The sequence below is a fragment of the Orcinus orca genome, chromosome 12, assembly GCF_937001465.1.
Source record: "Orcinus orca chromosome 12, mOrcOrc1.1, whole genome shotgun sequence".
Lineage (NCBI taxonomy): Eukaryota > Metazoa > Chordata > Mammalia > Artiodactyla > Delphinidae > Orcinus > Orcinus orca.
The window spans coordinates 57,708,579-57,727,701 of NC_064570.1; the positions used below are offsets into that span (position 1 = coordinate 57,708,579).

Below are 19,123 nucleotides of genomic sequence, written 5' to 3' on the forward strand. Positions count from 1 at the left end.
AACGTATTATATATTGTACTTTGTTGTCTAACATATAAGCAGTATATAATACACATTAACATAAATTACGAATATATAGGGAAGGAGTTTCTTCATTCAAAAATATTAAGTACCTACCACATGCCATGCTTTATGCTTTATTTGATATGTAGTGGTAAAGCAAAAATAGTTTTTATGTTGCCCTCATGAAGTTTAGAGCATAGTGGGAGAGACAGACAGAAACATAACACATATGTAACTTTGATAAGTGCTACAAAGGAAAAGAACAGATTGCAGTGATAAGTAATAATCTCAAGGTCATAGTGATCAAGAAAGGCCAATATGGCTGGAGTGTGGTTTGCTGGGAGAAAGCAGAATGTGGTAAAGTTAAGATATAGGTGGGCAGGTCATGAAGGATACTGTAAGGAATTCCATGGTAAAGAATTTTTATTTTATTGGAAGTGTAATGGAAGCTATTAAAGTGTTTTAAGCAGAAGAGTAATAGTCATTTCATCTTTTTAAAAATAAAGATAACTCTACCAAATGGAGAATAGACTGTTGTGGGTTAAGATTGGAGGTGGGGAGATCCTTAAGGAGGTAAAAGGAGGTTATTGTGGTAGGGCGGGTGAGAGATGAGTAGGGGTTCTGGTGGAGAGTGGGTGGACTAGGTGTAATGAGTGAGGGAAAGTAGGAGGAATCAAGTACATACCTCAGGATTTTGATTAACTAGGTGAATGGGAATAAATGGCCATGGTAATTTGGAAATGCCTTTAGAGCAGGAATTGAACTGCTTAGTAGGTGGCATCAGAAACTGAAAAATTATATAGAAATATAGTTTTCAGCTGTATTTTCTGTAGCTCAATATAGAATGATTTTTGGTAGCTGTTGCTCTGAGACAGTAATGATGAAGACATTGGAGGAGGAACTAGAGGAGGTAAACTCAGGTTCTTGGACAGCAGAAGAAATGATTAATTTTATCACTCATTCATTGGAAAATATGGTGGTTATAGGCATTTAATACTTATAGAACAGAGGTTGGTCTTAATGCTGTCTCCTGAAAGCTGCCCATTAGTTTTTTTGGCCGTAAGAAGAAATGTAGGGGGCTTCCCTTGTGGCGCAGTGGTTAAGAATCTGCCTGCCAATGCAGGGGACACGGGTTCGAGCCCTGGTCCAGGAAGATCCCACATGCCGCAGGGGCAACTAAGCCTGTGTGCCACAACTACTGAGCCTGCGCTCTAGAGCCCGTGAGCCACAACTACTGAGCCCATGTGCCACAACTACTGAAGCCCACGCGCCTAGAGCCCATGCTCTGCAACAAGAGAAGCCACTACAATGAGAAGCCGACACACTGCAACGAAGAGTAGCCCCCGCTCGCTGCAACTAGAGAAAGCCCGCGCGCAGCAACAAAGACCCAACACAGCCAAAAATAAAATTAAAATAAATTAAAAAAAAAAAGAAGAAGAAATGTAGGGATATGATGGCAAGGGTGGCAAAAGTACAACTGTAGAAGTTATTTTCTCTGGATTTTTTACGTTAGAGGTTCCTTGAGGTTAAGAACAAAGCCAGTCTGATTCCATTCAGTTTTACAGATTTCTTGAATATTTATTATCACAAAGGATGTAAGGTAGGGAGTGTGGAATGGTATGGAAGAAAAACCATGGGCTTTGAGTCAGGGGAGTCTGGCATTCAAATTTGACTCTTTCAATCACTAGCTCTGTGACCTGGGGCATATTACAGTTTGTCTGATCCTCATTTTCCTCAGCACTTTCTCCCTCTTTCCCATGGGAAGAGAGATTGATAAGACCTTTCCTAAAGAAGTTTAAAAAAGGTGTGAGATTTAAAAAATGATGTAAGTCGAAAAGAATTTGTTTGTATTTTGAGTGATGTTCAGAGTCCTTCAAATATTCAAAGAGGGATGCAGTGTTCAATTGAAAGGAACTCAGAAGGAATCGTGGAGGAGCTGGCTTCCAAGCCGACCCTTAAAGGATGAACTTGAGTAGGTAGAGAGGAAAGAAGAAGTCATTTCAGGTGCCGGGAAGGAAACACCAATGGAAGCTTTAATTGTGTTTATGCAACCATGGGTAGCACCTGGAATGGGGGAAACAGGTTCTTGAAGGAGTTTGAGAGTGTGTAGAGCCTTTAAAGTTAAGGTGAGACAGGGCTTCCCTGGTGGCGCAGTGGTTGGGAGTCCGCCTGCCCATGCAGGGGACGTGGGTTCGTGCCCCGGTCCGCGAGAATCCCGCGTGCCGCGGAGCGGCTGGGCACGTGAGCCATGGCCGCTGAGCCTGCGCGTCTGGAGCTTGTGCTCCGCGGCGGGAGAGGCCACAGCGGTGAGAAGCCCGCGTACTGCAAGAAAAAAAGTTAGGGTGAGACATAGTTCTGAATCCAGGGTTTCCAGAAGTTCTAGGGCAAAATGTTAGTATCTTTTTGTTCCAAGTTACAGCAGCTCTCAGGCAAGTTTGACTTAAAATAATATCCCTTGGTATTTTAGAAGTAAGTTTTTTTGGGATAGTAATATTTTTATAAGATACTTTACAAATCAAATATGAAAGTTGCTATTGAGGTTTCTAAGAATGCTGGATATGATTATATAGCTATTTTAAATGATAATCGAGAAGATTGTAGAAATGTAAAAATGTCTGTATATGGTAATTCAGAAAGACTATGAAACTGTATATATTGTTTTCAAATCGCAGGATGAGAGTGATTTAAATGGAGCCTTTTTATATTTTGCATTAAGTAAAAATAACTACTGAGAGGAAAGCCTGTACCTGTACCTTAAACATGTTTTTAAGTTATACGATGCCTGGGCTAATTTCACGTCTGATACATCTAATTCAGCTTCTCTGCTCAGTGAATCTCAACTTTTGTTCCCAGTAGCCCTTTAGACTCTTAAAAAATTATTGAGGACTTAAAGAGCTTTGGTTAGGTAGGATATATCTATTAATATTTATCATATTAGAAATTAAATATAAAAATTAGAATATTTATTAATTTACTGAAAAATAGCTGTAATTCCATTACATGTTAACACAAATAACATATTTTTAGAAAAGATAACGGTTTCCAAAACACCACAAACCTAATGAGTGGCATTGTTTTACATTTTTCCAAATCTCTTGAATGTCTGGCTTAATAGAAACAGCTGGATTCTCATATCTACTTCTGCATTCAGTCTGTTCTGATATCACATGGCCTGTAGCCTCTGTAAAACTGCTTTGTATAATTGAGAATGAACAAAAGTAAGAAAACCAAATAACATCTTGGGCTTATTATGAAAATATCTTGGAGCTTAAGGACACCCAAAAGGGGGGGCTTGTCTTCAGATACACTTTGAGAACTGCTAAACTAGCACATTTCTGTCTTTATAGTTTCTGTCTTCAGTCTTTCTTGCCCTAAGGCTCAGCTCAGATCCTACTTCAGTGACACTTTCCCAATCCTTTGTTTTATCTCTTCTTCTATGTAGCATACTTTAGAATCTTAACACTTGATTTTGTGGCGTTCAGCTTTCATATGTATCAGTATCTTGTTTATAAAACTGTACATGCCTTGAGGATTGTACCCTGGCCTATATTCTTTTTGATTCTCATATGACTAGGTAGTAAATACTGCTGAATTGAACTGAACTAGCATGTGAGCAGTTTTTACTGAGGAAGTAGATACGCTTTGCATTTTCACCAAAACACCCCTGAATATTATCAAATTATTTTATTTATTCATTCAGTCTATGAATATACTTGAGTTTCTACCTTGTGCCAGACACTGTGCTAGATATTGGAGATACCGTGGTGAATGAGACAGATCTATTTCTCAGTTCCTGCCATTATTGATCTTTTGGTTAGTGAGGGATATTGACAAATCACAATTATAATTGCTGTTTAAATAGTGCTGTGAGGAGCAAGAACAGGGACCTGTGAGAGCACTTTGGAGTAGTATCTAATCTGGACTAGAGGATCCAGGAAGGTTTTATTGAGAGGAAGAGATTTCTAAGCTGGAATCTGAAGGACAGCTAGATGTTAGGTAGGCAGAGAGGGAAGGGGTGTGTGCTCCAGGCAGAGGAGATAGCCCATAGATGAGGGAGCCTGATACGTTCAGGGGATTGTATAGAGCTGCAGGGTTGAGTTTTGTGATGAGGGCGGGGTGGTGAGAGGTGAGACTCTGGAGGTAAGTAGAAGCAGCTATTGAAGGGCCTTGTAAGTTTAGAGTTTATCCTGGAGGCAATGAAGAGCCACTTATAGGTTCTAAGAGGAGAAGTGGATGATCAGTTTTGTATTTCAGAAAGATCACTTACTGTACTATGGAGATACACAGGAATGCCTTAATATGTATACCTGCCCATTCATATGTCAATATCAATTTATTATATGACCAAATAAAGATTTCTAAGGCTAATGGTTAACTAGGAGTTAGTGGAATTTTGAGAACAAACATTTGAGGAAATTCTTAGTTGGTTCCAAAGTAGACAAGTAGTGGAATAGCAAGTTTTTCCTTTTTACTCTTTAAAGATTAAACTTCTTTTCAGCTGTAGAAATGGGCAAATTACATTAATACTACATGACTGGTTTAGGTAATTGCATTACGCAGTTGAGGGAATCCCAGTGCTGGTTCCCAGAAGAATGCTTACAGCTGTGTAGATGCCACATCTGATGCTAGGATTTGCTTTAAAAAAAATAATCTCTCCACACTCTCCCCCTCAAACATATACAAGAAAACTAAAAACAACAAATAAAATCCCCATATAATGAAAAGGTCATATAACACAAGATTGAAAAAGAGCAAGAAAACTTTCTTGTGAGACCCACCCAGAAATATGTGTTGTTAAAAATGGGCCAATATTCTCTGAAGGGCTTATTTCTCACTTTGGTAGTCTAGTAAATGTCATGCAAGTGTTCTACAAACACTTATAGAATACGGGAATTCCTGTTGAAATTATATCATTGAATATTGGTTTGCTATGTGTGAACTAGACAGATGATAGATAATCCCACGTTCTTTTCTAAACCAATAAATTTGGCCCATAATTTTAATACTGGTGGGATGCCATTTTCAAAGAACTTAAAGAGAGCATAAAATATTATATTCTGTTAAATTCATTAAGCTTATGCTCTTGTTATAAAAAGCCATGTTATGTTGGTTCTTTTGGTTTTATTAAGTGTAAGTTTGCTGTATCTTTTTTTTTTTTTTTTTTTTTCCCGGTACGCGGGCCTCTCACTGTTGTGGCCTCTCCCGTTGCGGAACACAGGCTCCGGACACGCAGGCTCAGCGGCCATGGCTCACGGGCCTAGGCGCTCCGCGGCACGTGGGATCTTCCCGGACCGGGGCACGAACCCATGTCCCCTGCATCGGCGGGCGGACTCTCAACCACTGCACCACCAGGGAAGCCCTGCTGTATCTTTTTGAAATAAGAAAGTATGGTACATTTGAGATCTGAAATAATGTATCTGAGAATAAATAATATTGTACCCTTTTACAGTAACAGTTTGTAATGTAATACTTTGACTTTTCTTTATAAAGTAATACATTTTGTTCTACTATAAAGTGACAGTCCATATGCCTAAGAAATTTGCATTTTCATAAATAAGTACTAAAAATAGTTATTTCCATATATAAAAGGGGTTAGGGACAAAAAATGTTGAACACTTCAAAAACAATTTGTTTTACCTGTAGGGATGTAAATCTGTGGTTCCTCATCTGAACTACAGAACACAGAGTTACTTGAATGACTGTTTTCTCAGTTCCCCCCAAAATGGCACTAACTTGTGGGTATATATAGGGAGAAGTTAATTGGGTACAGTGGGTACCTATGGCATTAGGGCTTAATTTTTTTTGACGAACCCTTTGAGAAGGGCTACTATAAACTTTAATAAAACTGTAAATTCGGGCTTCCCTGGTGGTGCAGTGGTTGAGAGTCCGCCTGCCGATGCAGGGGACGCGTGTCCATGCCCCGGTCTGGGAAGATCCCACGTGCCGCGGAGCGGCTGGGCCCGTGAGCCATGGCCGCTCAGCCTGCGCGTCCGTAGCCTGTTGCTCCGCAACGGGAGAGGCCACAACAGTGAGAGGCCCGCGTACCGCAAAGAAAACAAAAACAAACTGTAAATTCACACACCAAAGGCATCCAGCAATTGATTACATCCAGCTTTTGCTTAAAAGAAGTGGTCTTTTCTTTCATATCACTACTAGCATTTCATTAGTGTCTTAACTTGTCACACGTATTAACCTTATCATCCATTGTTATACAGACAGATAGCAGATCATAATGGTTAAGTGTGTGGATTCTGAACCCAGACTACCTGGGTTTAAATCTACTCCCTACACATAGCTGTGTGCCTTCGTTTGATCATCATCTTTACAGTGGGGAAAGTTATCAGAGGAGATGATGCTCTCAGACTTTTTCTTTAAATAAGCAAACTGCAAAATAGGTTTGCTTTCCCCGTGCCTATGAGAAACTTGGGATGTACCAGGGTTCCATTTCTGGTTTAACCAAGGCAATTCACAAATATTTATACCTTTGAGAAAGGAGAGACATTTAATATTACTTGGCAACAAATCCACTATTGGTTGTTTTCAGTTTTCTCCAAGATGAGCAAAGCTGCATCTCTGTGTACTTATTCTTCTGTTTCTGTAGGTTAAATTGTTTGGAATTTCTGGCCAATTTATAAACACATCTTAAATTTTGATTACTGTTGTTTAGCTGCCCTCCAGAAAGATTATACAAAGGGTATAGTTGACAAGAATACTTGTTTTTCCATGTTTAACTTTGTTTATAGTTTTTAGGTTTTTTTGTTTGGTTTTGGGGGGGCAGTAATGAAGTTTTTAGTGTCATTGTTGCCAAGTCCATCAGTCTTTTCTGTAATGGTTTTTTTAGCCGTTGGGGTCATGCTTTGAAAGTCTTTTGTACTCCACGTTTATAAAGATATTCACCCACAGTTTTCTGGTACATTCAGGGTTTTTTAAAATTTATAACTTAATATCTTTAAACTTGGTTTAAAAAAAAAATTAGAGGATCTTTGTGTTGGAGTCGTTTTTATGGTAGAAAAATTTGAGGTTCTTAAGGTTACTTTTTAGATATTAGATAGACTTAGTCTTAGCCAAGTGTGGAAACAGTGTTTTTCTTCTCTTTATTTTGGCTTTGCTGGTGCTTCAGCCAGTTTTCTGTCTTATAAGACTTGAGTTATGTACAAAGCCCATCAGCTCTGCTCAATTAACCAGCTACTCTTTGAGTACTCAGATTATAGGCTTAAAGATATATAAGACCTATAAAAGACCTATAAAAAGATAGGGATATAAAAGACCTATAAAAAATTTGTCTAGAATGCCTGAAGTTTCCTCTTAATGTTCTTTGCATTCTGGGGTCTATGTTATTTTATTACATAAGTGCAATACCTGATGACAGTGTTAGTAATATAAAGGAGATAAGTAAGGTGAGATAATGATATATATATTTACATATTGTATTATAAATATATCTTACATATATTATATTTATATATGTGATATATATTATTAATAACCTTCTAACCCCGAAATTCTGTGAAGATTCTTTTTAATTACAGGCATTTCATGGGTTCAGGTAAAACTTGAGGAAAACAAAACAAATGATCAAAATTTTGTATAGTTTATCTTTTTTGTTATTGCTGTAGCAGCTCTGTCCTTTTAATTATATCATACTTCAAAACATCTTGAAGTTCAGTCCTTAGTGCATTCATTCTGTGTTTGTAAAGGAAGAGTTCTTAAAGTGAATATGATCTAAAATCACTGCCATATTAAGAAAGCTTTGCTGTCTCTAAAGACAAAATGATCAATAATTATTCTTCATTGGAAGTAATAAATTGCATTTTATTAAAACGCATACCTGTTTGTAGGTCAGATAATTGAGAGACTGATTCAAACATGCTTGTTTTAAACTAGAATCTTAAACTCTCAGCTGACAGTTTCTTAGTGAGCAAATGTACATAAATACTTAGTTTCTAAAAGTTTTACCAAGGTGTTATCATGAATTTAAGGCTTAATATCTCTATGCTGTTCACTATATGTTGTTATACTCTAGTCATAAATCATAGGAAATTAGTTATAAATAATTACAGATAGTGGTTCATATAGTACCTGGTACACAGTGGACATTTGATAAATCAATTTTATTTGAGTTGTTACATTTTATAAACATGCTACTTAGTATTAAGAAAATGAAAAAATTGCACTTTAAGATACATATAAATAGTTCTTAGAAAATGTCATTCTATTTTCTAGTTATATTATCTGATTTATTTAATGTTCAAGTCTAATAGCAAATTAATTTTGAGCATATTCTCACAGACTTAATAAATGTAAAAGTCAACAAACAGACCCTTGCCACTTGTGTGAAGTGGCTATTTAACCATGAAATAAACTATTTTTATTGCCATTGCCCCATGGATATGTTCTTTCTGGCAGTGCTGTCCATATTTGGTGGCTATATGCATGGAGAGCCAGGTGGTGCTGAAAAGCATCGCACAGTGAAGCGTGGATATATCTAGGTTTGACATTTGTCATCCCTTACTGCTGAAGGGAAGGGTAAAATCTGTTTTTCCATATGCTTACGCTTTTTTTGCCTGCAGTTTTGACCAGATGGTCTTATGAACATTGTTTACTTTAGGATGCTATCCCAGATGTTTTGAAAACTGATGGGTAAATGTGGTACACAGATACATAAATCATTTGCATATTATGATTTAAAAAATGCTATTTGGTCTTATAAGACTAAAATATAATTTATTTCTGGAAGTATTTTTCCAAGTGAATAATAAATATATATTTATGATATATATTATATATTTATATATAGTTAATATAATCTATATAGTTTATTTTCCCCAACCACTCTGTTTTCATATTAATAAGCTAAAAAATATTATGGCAACATTTATTAAGGATGTTAACGAAAGGAAATACTTTTGAGAAGGCATGTTTGTTTGTGGTTGCATATACTCAAATCTGTAAGAATCTTTCCTGCTACTTTTTGTAATTCTTCTCATTGTGCATAAATCACTGAAGAGAAATTACCTGGCAAAATGACAACGGATTTATAATCAAAAGATTATCATTATAACCTTGGGCAAATCACTTAACCTGTTGGAAACTGAGTTTTGTTAGCGTAAAATCAGAGTAACAGCCTTGCCCCAAAAGATGGAGCACTGCTTGGATTTAATTACTCTTTCATCTTAAATCTCTTAAAAATCACTGTGAAACCATCTAGTGGCAACAGCTATAGTGTGAGCCTGAAACCGGCTAATTCTGGGCTTTAGTTAGAATCTCAGATATAATTAAGAGGTGGATTGCTCTCGTTTGCAAACCCAGCCAGGATCTGTATGGGGCTTCCTCTTGTTTGTGTAGTGCTTCTTACGCACTGGCTGGCTTTTTTCATTTGCTTTTACATTCCCTTGTAGGTTTGAATACTGTCTGGCCTTTTCCTGCTTTTCCTTTTTTCTGTGCCTGGACTCTGCACCTCAGTGACCTTCTCCATTGATTGTACCAGCCTTTGTCCCCAAGCTCTGTAATGGGGTTTAATTTTTATCACTTATTTTAATATCTGGAGGACAGGAGAAGAGATCTATTTTGCTAGTGCTTTTCTCTGTTAACTCAGAATTCTAGGGTTGGGCGTTAAAAACAGCTCTTCATTATCTAGACAACAGATATCCAGTAACAACCAATAATGTGTAAAGAATAAACAAACAGGAATAAAGGAGAAAAACAGGTAATAGAGTTTATGATAAAATATTGCATCACAGGATAAAAGTTAAGAGTTGAAAGAAAATTTTTTTCCTTGTAATAGATTTGCTTAATGAAAGAAACATCTGAGAAACCACCAATTTATTTCTCTCAATGAGAGGTTTCCACGTGTCAGAAAGAAAAGCCAGGATCATGAAAACCACAAAGTCAATGTAAAAGGCAAAACTCATATTAGCAATTCAGAAAATCCAGTTAGAAATGAGATAAACTTGAGGGGAACACCCCCAGAAAATATAGGAAATGATAAAAGAGAGAAAAGTGAGAGCAGATAAACAGGGGACATGAAGGATAGTTCTTGAAGATACGGATTTTGGCACAAATAATTTCGGGGGCCTCTCTGGGCTGTTTTTCACGCTCTTAAATAGTGCTTAGCATGCCAGGTACTTTGCAAAGCAAATTTAACTCATTTGGGCCTTCCCTGGTGGCACAGTGGTTAAGAATCCACCTGCCAATGCAGGGGACACAGGTTTGAGCCCTGGTCTGGGAAGATCCCACATGCCTCCGAGCAGTTAAGCCCGTGCGCCACAACTACTGAGCCTGTGCTCTAGAGCCTGTGAGCCACAACTACTGAGCCCACGTGCCAAAACTACTGAAGCCTGTGCGCCTAGAGCCCATGCTCCGCAAGAAGAGAAGCCACCGCAATGAGAAGCCCACGCACTGCAGCGAAGAGTAGCCCCCGCTCGCCGCAACTAGAGAAAGCCCGCATGCAGCAACAAAGACCCAATGCAGCCAAAAATTTAAAAATAAATAAATAAATTTATTTAAAAAACATTTAGCTCATTTAATCCTTATGAAAACCATGTGAGGGCTTCCCTGGTGGCGCAGTGGTTAAGAATCCACCTGCCAATGCAGGGGACATGGGTTCGAGCCCTGGTCTGGGAAGATCTTCTTTTTATTAGTTGGCATTCTCTTGTAAGGAAAAGTTTTTTCTTTTATCCTTATTTAAAAAATCTATTATCAGGGCAGACTCATTCTCATTTTGTTCCGTGAATAATAATTTATCAGTACCCTTCTTTATTTTGATATTCAAATTGTTCCAGATTGGACCACTGGGAACCTGTTTAAAATGACGCCTGTGTGTTTTGATGTACCTTTTTTTTCTTTTTGGAGCACTTCCTTATTTTCTGGCATAACAAAAATGTTATAGGCTCATTTGCTTCTTTTGCTGCCCCAGGTTTAGAATCAGCCTTTCCTTCAAGGGGTCTTCATTCCTTTTAGTGGGAATGGTGTTTAGAAACCAAGATCTGGTCCTTCCTACTTTTTTTTAACTTCATTTTAAAATATTTTATTTATTTATTTTTTTTGCGGTACACGGGCCTCTCACCGTTGTGGCCTCTCCCGCTGTGGAGCACAGGCTCCGGACGCACAGGCTCAGCGGCCATGGCTCACGGGCCCAGCTGCTCCGCAGCATGTGGGATCCTCCCGGACCGGGGCACGAACCGGTGTCCCCCGCATCGGCAGGCGGACTCCCAACCACTGCGCCACCAGGGAAGCCCCTAAAATATTTTATTTTTAAATTCATCTGGAATTTATTCTACAGTGTGGTCTGAGGTACGGATGTGTATATTAAGATGAATTAAAATTAACTGCTTTAGCAGTAGGATACAAAACAGGAGATACTTCTTCGCGTTTGTATTCTTGCCCTTCAGGAACATTGATTCAGAGGAAAATCTTATTTAATTTTAAATAATACATTTAAATTATGTCAAATGATATGTATTTAATTTTAAATCTCATGTCCATTATGTTTTCTCTAACTTAGATGCATTTTCTAGAATCATAAAACTTTATGAAGAAAAATGTGAAACAGGTGATAAGAAGGGAAGAAAAGACAGCAGTGTAACATCTGTAAAAGGAATTACAAATTTAGGAAATACTTGCTTTTTTAATGCAGTCATGCAGGTAAGAGCCATGAGAAAACTTTGTAAAATGTAATTAATATTATATTATATTAAAATTAAAATAATATAAAATATTAAAATTATATTAATTAATTTGTGTTTATTGGCACACCTGTGGACTGTCACATGACTGCCAAATGTTCGTCTAGAAGTCTGTCTGTTTTCTTTTTGATTGGTTAGGCTAGCTTTAGCCATTGTCATACACATACATACTCCTTCTTTTTCCACAGTGCTTCTGAAAGATCTCTATTTTACCATGGCTCTGTCAGTAGTAGTGACACTTATTAAATGTAAAATGCATTCAATTAAATTTTCTAAAACTTTAAAATATTTTTGCTAGGCCAGATGACATTTGAAGCTTTGGGAGAGTATTTATTCTGTAAAATCAGAGGCTTATTATAACTGAATCAGAAGATGTTGCTTTTGTTTTCTTTCAGAATTTGGCACAGTCTTACATTCTTACTGAACTGATGAATGAGATCAAAGAACACGGTACAAAACTCAAGATTGTTCCTTCCTCAGACTCTCCACTGGTGAGAAATATAATTAGCTGGATAATAGCTCTGTTTAATAAGCCAGTGATGTTGCCAAAACCTATCTTTCTTATTTGTCACAACTATCAATTGAGATGGTAGTCAGAGAATTTGAAAAAATAATTCAGAAGCATTTTGTGAAATTAAACAATAAGATTTAAAACTTCTAAAGTCATAGCTTTAAGGTATGTTATAGTTCAAACATATCATGGGTCAGACAGCACAAAAAATGTTGAGGCAGTTTTCAAACAGACATACTAGAAAAGACAAACGGTTTTGCCTTTTGTTGAATGAAATGTCTAGGATTCCTGTTTTGTAGTTACTGGTGACAACTACTTAAATACAGCATTTTTGCTCTTTAAAGGTAGATTTAATTTTAATAGTGACCATCTAAAGGTTTTTTGGAGCCTAATTTGACATTGGGTTTTTAAACTAATGAGAAAGGGGAAAAAAGGCAGCCTTTGACATTCAGAAGCTAGCCTGACACCCACAGTTAGGCCATGTTATTCGAACAATCTCACAGAGTACCAGACTCGAGCTAGGTTACTCCAAGACTGTTACAATGAGACAGAGCAAGGCCACTTCATAATTTTCTCTAAACACAAATTCTACCACTTAGAAAATCCCAAACACCCTCTTTTGGCCTAAATGAGTCACTGCGACTTTTTTTTAAACTAGTTACAGCTTTATCCTCATTCTAGCCTCCTTTTATTGAGATATCCAGTTGTAGAAATACCCTCACTTTCGGACAGCATCCAATTGAGAGCAGACCTCTGCTTCCTTAGATTATTTTCCTTAGGTTAACTTCTTCCCTAAATAACGCAACTAAAGCCCAAATTCTATGTCAGTTCTTTTGAATACCCTCTGAGAGACACTCCATGGTTCCCCATTGTGTGTGTTCTCCCTCAGTAGAACAAGTAATAAACCCACCTTGTTCAACTACAGATGTGTTCCTGGTGGTCTTGGGCTGGAGGGCATTTACACTAATAGTTATGATTTCAGTTAGAAATTGATTTGTGTGTGCGTGTTTTAGAAGAACAGAGAGTGAATGTATAGCTCATGATCTGGCTTTTGAAATACTTAAGAAAGAGGAGTTCTAAAAGTTCTTAGCCCAGTGTAGTAATCTTAGATTTTTCTTCCAAGGAGGCAATTTTTAAAGACAATATTATTGTATTTTTTTGTTGAAAAGGCAGTCTGTAAACTCATTGCCTGTTCAGCCTCTTAAAATTTTTATGTTAGAGCCCAGTGCCCTCTTCTAGATTGTAGTGAGATAGTGAAGACTACTTTACTAAATGGAAGTTAATGCTAGTCATTTGAAAAGATTTCTTATTAACTGTGATTGGATGTTAGGTTTAAGTATTTCACATGTGGAGCTGTGAAATTACTATATATGGCAATCATATTATAGCTGATCACTGTAGGTTTGTGTCATTCTAAGAGGGGAATTTTCAATCTTAGGTCTTAGTTTTTTAGGACATACAGCAGACCTGGGCTGTGGGACTATCAGTGTAGATCACTACTCTTTCAGTCACCAGTTTTATTTGGTCCTTCATAATCTGTATGCCTTTTCTTTCTTTTCCTTACTTTATTGTGCTGGCTCGAGCCACCAGTAACATGTTGAATAGAAGTGATGAGAGCAGACATCCTTGCTTTAATCCCAAAATTAAGGGAAAAACACTCAGTCCTTCATTATAAAGAGTAGGTACAGGGACTTCCCTGGCAGTCCAATGGTTAAAACTCTGCACTCCCAATGCAGGGGGCATGGGTTCTATCCTTGGTTGGGGAACTAAGATCCTGCATGGTGAGGCCATAAAAAAAAGAAAAGAGTAGGTACAAAATAAGCTACAAGTTATATTGTACAACACGGGGAATAGCCAATATTTTATAATAACTATAAATGGTGTATAACTTTTAAAAATTATGAATAATAATATTGTACACCTGTAACTTACGTAATATTGTACACCAATATACTTCAATTTAAAAAAAAAAGAAGAGGATTTAAGGCTAGACACTGCAGGGGCTTCCCTGGTGGTGCAGGGGTTGAGAGTCTGCCTGCTAATGCAGGGCACACAGGTTCGAGCCCTGGTCCGGGAGGATCCCACATGCCACGGAGCAGCTAGACCCGTGAGCCACAACTACTGAGCCTGCGCGTCTGGAGCCTGTGCTCCGCAACAAGAGAGGCCGCGACAGTGAGAGGCCCGCGCCCCATGATGAAGAGTGGCCCCCGCTTGCCACAACTAGAGAAAGCCCTCGCACAGAAACGAAGACCCAACACAGCCAAAAATAAATAAATTAATTAATAAACTCCTACCCCCAACATCTTCTTAAAAAAAAAAAAACAGACTAGACACTGCACCGAAAAAAAAAGAATGAACTTTTTAATTAATTGATTGATTTATTTTTGATGTTGGGGGTAGGAGTTTTTATTAATTAATTATTTTTGCTGTGTTGTGTCTTCGTTTCTGTGCGAGGGCTTTCTCTGGTTGTGGCGAGTGGGGGCCACTCTTCATCATGGTGTGCAGGCCTCTCACTATCGCGGCCTCTCTTGTTGAGGAGCACAGGCTTCAGACGTGCAGGCTCAGTAGTTGCGGCTCATGGGCCTAGTTGCTCCGCGGCATGCGGGATCCTCCCAGACCAGGGCTTGAACCCGTGTCCCCTGCATTAGCAGGCAGATTCTCAACCACTGCGCCACCAGGGAAGCCCAAAAAGAATGAACTTAACTGTAGGTTTTTCACAGGTGTTCTTTATAAGGTTGAGGACATTCCCTTCTATTCCTAGTTTTCTGAGCATTTCATCATGATTGGATGTTGAATTTTGTCAAGTACTTTTCCAGCATCTACTGAGATTATCATAGTTTTTCTTCTTTATTCTCTGTTAATGTGGTAAGTTACATTGATTGATTTTCAAATGTTAAACCTATCTTGTATTCCTGGGACAAACCCCTGTTAGTTATGATGTATTCTTCTTCTTCTATGTTGCTGGATTCAATTTGTTAATATTTATATGAATATCAGCAGTGTGCTTAATTTTTTTTTAACATCTTTATTGGAGTATAATTGCTGTACAATGTTGTGTTAGTTTCTGCTGTATAACAAAGTGAATCAGCTATACGTATACCTATATCCCCATATCCCCTCCCTCTTGCGCCTCCCTCCCACCCTCCTTATCCCACCCCTCTAGGTGGACACAAAGCACCGAGCTGATCTCCCTGTGCTATGCGGCTGCTTCCCACTAGCTATCTATTTTACATTTGGTAGTGTATATATGCCAGTGCTACTTTCTCACTTGGTGAGCTTCCCCTTCCCCCTCCCCGTGTCCTCAAGTCCATTCTCTACGTCTGCCACTTTATTCCTGTCCTGTCCCTAGGTTCATCAGAACCTTTTTTTTTTTTTTACATTCCATATATATGTGTTAGCATATGGTATTTGTTTTTCTCTTTCTGACTTACTTCACTCTGTATGACAGACTCTAGGTCCATCCAGCTTACTACAAATAGCTCAATTTCGTTTCTTTTTATGGCTGAGTAATATTCCATTGTATATATGTGGCACATCTTCTTTATCCATTCATCTGTCTATGGACACTTAGGTTGCTTCCATGTCCTGGCTATGGTAAATAGTGCTGCAATGAACATTGTGGAACATGTCTCTTTTTGAATTATGGTTTTCTCATGGTATATGCCCAGTAGTGGGATTGCTGGGTCATATGGTAGTTCTAATTTTAGTTTTTTAAGAAACTTCCATCCTGTTCTCCATAGTGGCTGTATCAATTTACATTCCTACCCACAGTACAAGAGGGTTCCCTTTTCTCCACACCCTCTCCAGCATTTATTGTTTGTAGATTTTTTGATGATGGCCATTCTGACCAGTGTGAGGTGATACCTCCTTGCAGTTTTGATTTGCATTTCTCTGATGATTAGTGATGTTGAGTATCCTTTCATGTGTTTGTTGGCAATCTGTATATCTTCTTTGGAGAAATGTCTGTTTAGGTCTTCTGCCCATTTTTGGATTGAGTTGTTTGTTTTTTTGATATTGAGCCGCATGAGCTGCTTGTAAATTTTGGAGATTAATCCTCTGTCAGTTGCTTCATTTGCAAATATTTTCTCCCATTCTAAGGGTTGTCTTTTCATCTTGTTTATGGTTTCCTTTGCTGTGCAAAAGCTTTTAAGTTTCATTAGGTCCCATTTTATTTTTGTTTTTATTTCCATTTCTCTAGGAGGTGGGTCAGAAAGGATCTTGCTGTGATTTATGTCATAGAGTATTCTATGTTTTCCTCTAAGAGTTTTATAGTGTCTCGCCTTACATTTAGGTCTTTAATCCATTTTGAGTTTATTTTTGTGTATGGAGTTAGCGAGTGATCTAATCTCATACTTTTACATGTCGCTGTCCAGTTTTCCCAGCACCACTTATTGAAGAGGCTGTCATTTCTCCACTGTATATTCTTGTCTCCTTTACCAAAAATAAGGTGACCATGTGTGCGTGGGTTTATCTCTGGGCAGCAGTGTGCTTACTTTTAAAAAACTTTTTATTAAAGTATTCACACAGAGGAGTGTACATCATAAATGTAGAGTTGATGAATTTTCACAGACTGAATACACTGAACTGAAACTAACCAACATTTTCCTCAAGAAACAGAGCTTTACCAGCAGCTAGAAGCCCCCTTCAGGTTGCCTTCCATTCCCTGCCTTCCTGCCTCACAAGGATAGCCACTAACCTGGTTTCTAAAGGGCAGATTAGTTTTGCCTGTTTTAATATTATATATAAATGAAGTTATACAATATGGACTCTTTTACATTTGGCTTCTGTCAACATGTTAGTGAGATTCACCCATATTTCATTCTCATCAATAAACTTGCTTTTGTTTTCAAAATTTAAATATACTTTTAAAAACAGGTTATTTACTCACTCAGTTCTGAAGTTTTTAAACTGTCTCAAAATACTTAAGTGGGGAGCAGGGGATACTGCCCCTTAGTGCTTGAGCTTTGAAACTGCCTTAGCTTTTACTTTTGACCCTTGAGGTAGCTTTCAATTTACTGAACATTGCTGAAATCACTTATGATATTCAAAAGCTATAGAAAATTATAGCCTGTCTTTTCTGTGGTTTTAGCCTGTGGTTTAGGCTGATTTTTAAGGATAGTTGGTATGAAATATATATGTAATTTGTATTTCATGAGTTTATGAATGAGACAACATATGTGATAGTTGTCTTAGAAGATAACATTCTATAGAGTCTGAGGATTATATTTGGGATCTGCTTTTTATTCATTGTCTGTAAGGAGAGGGGTTACTAGCAAGGATAACATTTTAGAAGATAAAACTTGATGGGGAAAAAATTCTAGAATAAAGAGTGTTGCTCCTTCACACAGTTGTAGCTGCTTTTGTCAAACTGTATGTCTCTCTCCTTTAAAAGAGGGAGATAGTGTACCAATTTGTGACATAATTTCTCATTCCTTATTTTGTTAGTAAAATATTTGGGGAAAAGAAGAGTATGGGGTTTTGCTCATAAATGTAATTTGTGATTATTTGTGAATTTGTACAAATTTGTGAATTTGTACAAATATCAAGTCGATGAGTAATTTTATTTTAGGAGAGCACATTAAGGGACAGTTACAAGCTGGTTTTTCACTCTTAAGCTAATAGTTTTATTAAGTAAAGGGCAGAGGATATGAAAATACCTGTATTTTTCAAGGTAAGGCATTTAATTTCATTTTTTATATATTCATCTTATATACACTTGAGGTGATTTAGTCATCATTTAAACAGAGTGTAACTTAGATTTTAAAAAATATTTTATTTAAAAATTGTGTATTTCTGATATAGAGTTGATCATGTTTTTAAAGGACCCATTAGTGGTGGAACTTTCAAGCCCTGGACCATTGACCTCAGCCTTGTTCCTGTTTCTTCACAGCATGAAGGAGACTGAAAGAGGACCGCTTTCTCCCAGAGTTCTTTTTAATCAGCTTTGTCAGAAGTGGGTACATCTACATTCTTAATATAAATAATCATGAGTTACAAAACACTAACGTGTTTATCACTTAATATGAGTAGTTTGACTCTGACTGTGACATGGCTGTTATTGCCTAGACTACCAAGAGAAAGAACTAACATTCGTTTAGTTGCAGCTGTGTGCCTTATCTAAATTATATCTCATAATACTCTGAAGAAGTGATTGTTTATCCCCATTTTATATATAAGGAAACTGAGACCCCCCAGAAGTTGAGTAGCTTACCTTGTTTCATGGTGACAAAAATAGGGTTTAAATAGATATCTGTCCTGACTCAGAAGCCCATGATGTAATACCATAAAGTGAGAAAATTATAGAATTATAAAATCTAAGAGTGCTATAATAGATCATCTAACCTAGTTTTCTTATTTTTAAAGATGAGCTTTGAAGCATGCAGAATTTAAGTAAATTTCCCAAGATATCACAGTATATTTAAAAACAAAATACTTGTGTGCCTAGAAATAAACACATGTCATAAGGGTCCTGACATTCATTTATTCCTTTATAGAAATTTGAGATCAACTACAAGTAGTTGCTAGAATCCAGGGGTACACAGCTTATAATTTATTAAAAACAGACCCTTTCAGGAGCTCATAAACTAGTCCAGTCCACAATTAGTAAAATATGTAGAAACAAAATTCTTTAAATGTGAACTTGCATTTTTGTATATCTCCAGGTTTTAAAATTTCATTTTAATTTAAGCTAGTTACCTAAGCCATGGTATTGTATTATATTTTATTACATTTTATTTTATCTCATAGTATTGTACCAATGTTAACTTTATTTTTTAAAAAAGTTTATTGTGGGGCTTCCCTGGTGGCGCAGTGGTTGAGAGTCTGCCGATGCGGGGGACACGGGTTCGTGCCCCGGTCCGGGAGGATCCCACATGCCGCGGAGTGGCTGGGCCCGTGAGCCATGGCTGCTGGGCCTGCGCGTCCG

At 37.5% G+C, this 19,123-nt stretch overlaps 1 protein-coding gene across 10 annotated transcripts in view; it reads left to right on the forward strand.

Annotated features, from left to right (window-relative positions):
* The window catches only part of USP45 (ubiquitin specific peptidase 45), a 65,463-nt gene that overhangs the window by 14,050 nt on the left and 32,290 nt on the right, over positions 1-19,123 (forward strand). For all 10 annotated transcript variants that reach the window (XM_049695134.1, XM_033418765.2, XM_033418771.2 and 7 more), the window contains 3 exons: positions 11,507-11,646; positions 12,083-12,178; positions 18,021-18,151. In XM_049695134.1, the coding sequence (XP_049551091.1) occupies positions 11,507-11,646; positions 12,083-12,178; positions 18,021-18,151 (367 nt within the window). The remainder of the gene's footprint in view (positions 1-11,506; positions 11,647-12,082; positions 12,179-18,020; positions 18,152-19,123) is intronic.